The sequence below is a fragment of the Bos javanicus genome, chromosome 3, assembly GCF_032452875.1.
Source record: "Bos javanicus breed banteng chromosome 3, ARS-OSU_banteng_1.0, whole genome shotgun sequence".
Classification (NCBI taxonomy): Eukaryota; Metazoa; Chordata; class Mammalia; order Artiodactyla; family Bovidae; genus Bos; species Bos javanicus.
Window position 1 is genome coordinate 49,423,112 of NC_083870.1, and position 6,000 is coordinate 49,429,111.

Here is a 6,000-nt window from a genome sequence, read left to right on the forward strand (position 1 = left end):
AAGGAGGAAACAGACAGAACAAGCTCCATCTTGAAAGCAGCACCCCATCTTGGGCCGGACTGTGGACTTTGAGCTATATGCCCAATATCTATGGAAACGACATACCAACTGGAAAACCAGACGCCCAGGATGTAAGAGCCCCAGGGCTCGTACCTAGACTCTCAGTAGCCTAAAAGAATATCCTAATCATCTGTGTAACCAAATAGAATCATAAATTTTATTATGCTTATTGGGGTATAGCCACAGGCCTATTGATAACTGTCCACTGTTAATTACCTAGGCTTAAGGCATATGAATCACGGATTAACTTTGACTGTATCTTTCTTTTCCTTTGTTCAGACTAGTTTCAGGGAATTTGGGGAGGTGGGTTTGGGCACGTACACTTAAGAGTATATAAGGTTTTCACAAAAACTTGTCAGGGTTCTTGGCTAAGAGGAGACTCTGCCTTGGGCCTGCCAGTGTAATAACTGCACTCCACCATCTGCATTGTCCTTCTGAGTGAGTTTGTTTGCCGGAATGAGTGGCTACAACACTATGATGCCAAAGACGGCAACTGAAAGATATCCAAATGATTCTGGAAGTATATTATCCACAAAGATAGATTTGACACCATTCTTCATGACTTTAAAATAATTCAACCACTTTATCTCTGTAATTTAAAATTCAAGCTTATCTGCTCATAATTTGCATTCGCCTCCCACAAACTATTTAATGTGTAAAATAAAGATTTTCCTTAGTACTGTACTGCCAGCGCAAAAGATTAACAAGAATCTTTTATTTAGTAAATTAACTGCTGCATAGTTTAATCCCCTCCAAAGTTCACAAAATTTCTCAAAAAGAGATCTATAGAGCCTTTTACATTAATAATGAATAAACACCCAAAATTACTTACTAAGCCAGATTATATTGTTTTGCTATTATTGCTACTATTTCCCATCAGATTATGCTTAAACTTTCCCTTACTCAATTATCTATGGCCTTATTAATCAGGAACTACTTTAGCTGTGACTGGAAGGGACCTGAAGGACTTGGAGAGTGTTTCTGGGATGCTGACAATGTTCTTAATTGGGTGCAGATCTGAGTGATGATTACATGAGTGAGTTTCATTTGTGAAAATTCTTCAAGCCCTACACTTACATGTATTTTTCTACAAGTATGTAATTCTACAATAAAACGAAGTTTTTATTTTAAAGAAATCATAAAAGCAAGCCAGAGCTGTTAGGGCAGTCCTCAAATCCCCCTCTCCCATAATAAAACACCTGTTCCATGCCCTGAAGTACTTCTCCGCAAAAGTGTAATTCAAAGTTATTTTACAACATTCAACATTTTCTACTGGCATATTCCCAGATAATGCATAACTTCCATTTGCAACTGGGAGCTCAGAAAACATACAATCTCATCTAAAATTTTGTTTATATTTTCCAGAATAAGTAATTTTAAAAGCAAACTGGATAGAAGAAAAAGCTCTGTATTGTTCCGACGAAGATGCCAATCATTTTCAACTTTGTTAAGCAGATTTACGAAGGAAAAGAAAGGCCACTACTTCAAACTTTAATAAGATAAAGAAATCAGGGACAGGGGAAGGTTTAGGAAGAACTTCATGGGAAGGAAGCCCACTTGTCAATGTTTTAAATCAACGTTTACAGGCAAACCAAAAGAGAAGGCAACAATACCTGCCCAAAGAAATGAATGAGATAAAATATATGAAAACACTATGCCAAGATTCCATATGAAATACCTAATACTTTCCAGGCAAGCATGCTTGACATAGCCTTTTCTCATTCATTTGCTGAAGCAAATAAATTATATCTATAACCCCACAACAAGTAACTCAATTCTCTATTCCTTCTCTAATCTTATAATCTCCCAAAGTTAAACTTAAACATTAAAATTCTCGAGGGAGAAGCAACGGAGTATAATCAAAAGATCTCCTAACCCTTATCTAAAGCACACTTGCACCTTCCACCTGCGAATCAGGAAAGGGAACCCTGCCCTCCAAATACCTCGGAACCCATTCAGCCTTTTCGGCTGAAATGCCAGGGCGTCCACTGACCAACTCCAACGGACACCACTTTAGAAAGCAACTTTGCAAGTGCATCCGGGATAGTTCACGTGAACCATCCTAGCGACTTTCAATGGCAACTACTAAGGATTCATGCCAAACCTCACCCACTGCCTTAAACAACAGCCTCCAGCCTGTGCGTCCAATCCCCATCCTCAAATCACACATAAACGTCCACAAAGCAAATCCACTGACAGTCAGATGAGATGGCAAAACTACAACACACCCAGAAAGTTGATGCAAAAAAGGAGGTGGTGGAGTTGATGTAAAAAGGGGAGGATATGGGGGACGACTCCTCGGGTCAGAGGCACAGGTTTGCTAGCGGGTGCAAGAAAAAGATTCACACCCCCGGGGGCACAGTGGGCAGCTGGACAGGCAGGGGGAGCGCAGGGAACACGGAGAACTCCCGCGTCGCGGGACACCCGGACACCCTGACATTGGAGCCCGGCAGCGCCCGCGGCCAGCCCCGGCTCCACTTGACCCCGCGGGGCAAAGGGGATCGTCCGCCGGGCGAAGAAGAGCGCCCGGGGAGCTCCAGCTCGGGCCCGGGAAGGCGGCGCGGCCACGGGCCTTCTTACCTGTGCAGGCCGAGGGCGCGGCGCCGCTTGTGGAGCAGGCAAAGCAGCAGGAACGTGGCCCCCGCCAGCGAGGAGTTTCGCACGGTCAGGTACTTGCTGAAGGCCGCCATGGCACAGCCAGCACGAGCGAGACAGGGAAGGGATCGGGGACGCGGACGCGGCGGCGACTACCGTAGTGCAGGAAGCGCGAGGGAGACTGGGAGGAGAGGAGCGCGCGGAGGGAGGGCGGTGCCGACCGCTCAGGGCCGCCCCCTGGCGCGCGCCGCCGCGCCGGCCGCGCGCCGGAGCCCACCTTGGACTTTGGCTCGGCGGGAGCGCGCGCGGGCGCCTCTGGGCCGGAACAGACTAGCTCTGCGCACGCGCCTACCCTCCTGGGTTCGCCGAGCACGCGAGCGGAGAGACGCCCCTGAGGCTCTGTTTGCCGCTGCTCGCTCTTATCCCGAGGTCTCAGCCTTACCCCACCTCCGCGCGCGCACACGCACATGCACATGCACAAGGCTTTCACAAGAACTGGAAAAGCGGCCCTGGGCTGTGTCAGCGGCTTGGTGAGACTTGCCACTCCGCCTCCACTGTTGGGCAGTTACCAGCCTCTTAAAGGAGCCAGGAAGAAGGGGACCGGCCCCATCACAGATCCTTTACACAAAACTGAGGGCGCAGTAATCCTTTAGAGGAAAACAACTGTAGGAAACTCTCAGAGGTGTACGGAAACGTGGAAAGACTGACTACAAATCAAAAGTCTTTTTCCAAGCCAGTGTTTTCTAAACCATAAATTATCACCTCTAGGGGATAGGTTTGGTAGATGGAGACCATCACTTTTTTTTTTTTTAATGAAATATAGAAGAATAGAACAATCTAAGCGTGCTTTACGTGTAATGGAGTTGTTCTGAGAAATTTTTATACCAATCTTTTGGATCTATGTGCCCCGAGAAGTGAAACAAAATGTATTTCTTAATGTGGCTCTGATCAAACACATTTGAGAAACACTATTCTCTGCAGAGGGACATTCAGCCATAACAAGAGTGCATTGTGATCATGCTGGCCTTACTCCCGAAATCAGAAGGGCATTAGAGATTACAGCATTCTTCAGCTAGGGCCTGTGATACTGAAATCCTTAGCATTTAGACGGCTTTGTACAGTGACTAGTGAGCCCCTGTCTTTAGTTGAGGAAAGGAGAAAAAAGCAGGTGTGTCAATCAGAAAACAAGTTTGTATATTAAAGTAGCCCATTTGAAGTAGCCCATAAAACACTGGTTTCCTAAGGTGTTTTCTCAATTTAAATTGACAATTTCTTGATACAGATGACAAGAATCACTCAAGAAGGCGAAAGGGAAAATTACTAGTTCATTTAAAAATTGCATAGCACTGTGAAAGTGTTAGGAACAAGTGGAGAAAGTTTATCATCTTGGAGTTTCTAGCAGTGAAGAAAGGGCGTGCAAGGTTAGTCCAAAATATGTCTATTTAGTAAATAGATTTTATTTCAAAAAAAAGATACATTTAGGAAGTAGACTATAGATCAGAGAAAAGACAAGAATGATTCATTGGGCAAGATACTCTAAAAATACCCTTGTTCAAGACGCATCAGTGGACTTCCCTGGTGGCCCAGTGGATGAGAGTCTGCCTGCCAATGCAGGAAAAATGGGTTAGATCTCTGGTCTGGGAAGATTCCATATACCTCGGAGCAACTAAGTCCATGAGCCACAACTTCTGAGCCCAGATGCTCCAACTACTGAAGCCCACGTGCCTAGAACCCGGGCTCCTCAACAAGAGAAGCCAGGGCAATGAGAAGCCCATGCACTGCAATCAAGAGTAGCCCCCGCTGGCGGAAGGGATTGTTAGGGACTTTGGGAAGGTCATGTACACACTGCTATATTTAAAATGGACAACCAACAAAGACCTACTGTATAGCCATGAAATTAAAAGACGCTTACTCCTTCGAAGGAAAGCTATGACCAACCTAGACAGCATATTAAAAAGCAGAGACATTACTTTGTCAACAAAGGTCCGTCTAGTCAAGGCTACGCTTTTTCCAGTAGTCATGTACGGATGTGAGAGTTGGACTGTGAAGAAAGCTGAGCGCCGAAGAATTGATGCTTTTGAACTGTGGTGTTGGAGAAGACTCTTGAGAGTCCCTTGGACTGCAGGGAGATCCAACCAGTCCATCCTAAAGGAGATCAGTCCTGGGTGTTCATTGGAAGGACTGATGCTAAAGCTGAAACTCCAATACTTTGGCCACCTGATGTGAAGAGCTGACTCATTTGAAAAGCCCCTGATGCTGGGAAAGATTGAGGGCAGGAGGAGAAGGGGATGACAGAGGATGAGATGGTTGGATGGCATCACCGACTCAATGGACATGAGTTTGGATGAACTCTGGGAGCTGGTGATGGACAGGGAGGCCTGGCCTGCTGCGGTTCACGAGCTCGCAAAGAGTCAGACACGACTGAGTGACTGGACTGAACTGAACTGATAGCACATGGAACTCTGCTCAAAGTTATGTGCCAGCCTGGATGGGAGAGGGTTTGGGGGAGAATGGATACATGTATATGTATGGCTGAGTCCCTTCCCTACATACTTAAAACTACAGCAACATTGTTAATCAGTTATACCCCAGCAGAAAATGTTTTTGGTGTTAAAAAAATAATTTTTGTTTAAAACTCAAAAAAAAAGAGTAGCCCCCACACTGCAACTAGAGAAAGCAAAGATGATCCAATGCAGCCAAAAATAAAATAAATAAGTAATTTTAAAAAGAAGCATAACTGATTCTTAATAATGAAATTAGTTAAATATGAGCTCAAATAATTTTATTCCATCATATAAATACCACCAGGGACAAATCTGTAACCCAACAAAGTTACATTTACTAATTTGCTGCAGCGGAGGAAACCACAGAGCAGAGGAAACCAAGGAATTTGGGTATGTCTCCAAAAAAGGGAGGAAAAGTGGATGATTATCATATTAGGGGAAAGAAAGAATTTAGGTAGACTAAATGAAACAGTACTTAATAGATTCAGAGCAAATCAGATCTATATGTAAAGGAATTAATATCAGACCTGCATCGAGAAGCAGACTAGGGGATCTGATTCTTGAAAGATAAGATTAATGTAGAATATGCGTGTGTGTGCTAAGTTCACTTCAGTCGTGTTTAACTCTTTGCACTCTATGGATTGTAGCCCACCAGGCTCCTCTGTCTATGGGATTTCCCAGGCAAGAATACTGGAGTGGGTTGCCTTTTCTTCCTCCAAGGAATCTTCCTGACCCAGGGATCAAACCCAAGTCTCTTTTGTCTCCTGCATTGGCAGGCAGGTTCTTTACCAGTAGTGCCACCTGGGAAGCCCCTCACTAATAGGAGTTCCAAACAATTAAT

At 44.7% G+C, this 6,000-nt stretch overlaps 1 protein-coding gene across 1 annotated transcript in view; it reads right to left on the bottom strand.

Moving 5' to 3' along the window:
- Positions 1-2,847, bottom strand: part of ABCD3 (ATP binding cassette subfamily D member 3) — an 89,421-nt gene extending 86,574 nt beyond the window's left edge. The window contains exon 1 of the mRNA XM_061411142.1: positions 2,641-2,847. Within this exon, the coding sequence (XP_061267126.1) occupies positions 2,641-2,750 (110 nt within the window). The 5' untranslated portion in view covers positions 2,751-2,847. The remainder of the gene's footprint in view (positions 1-2,640) is intronic.
- Between the last annotated feature and the right edge of the window lie 3,153 nt (positions 2,848-6,000).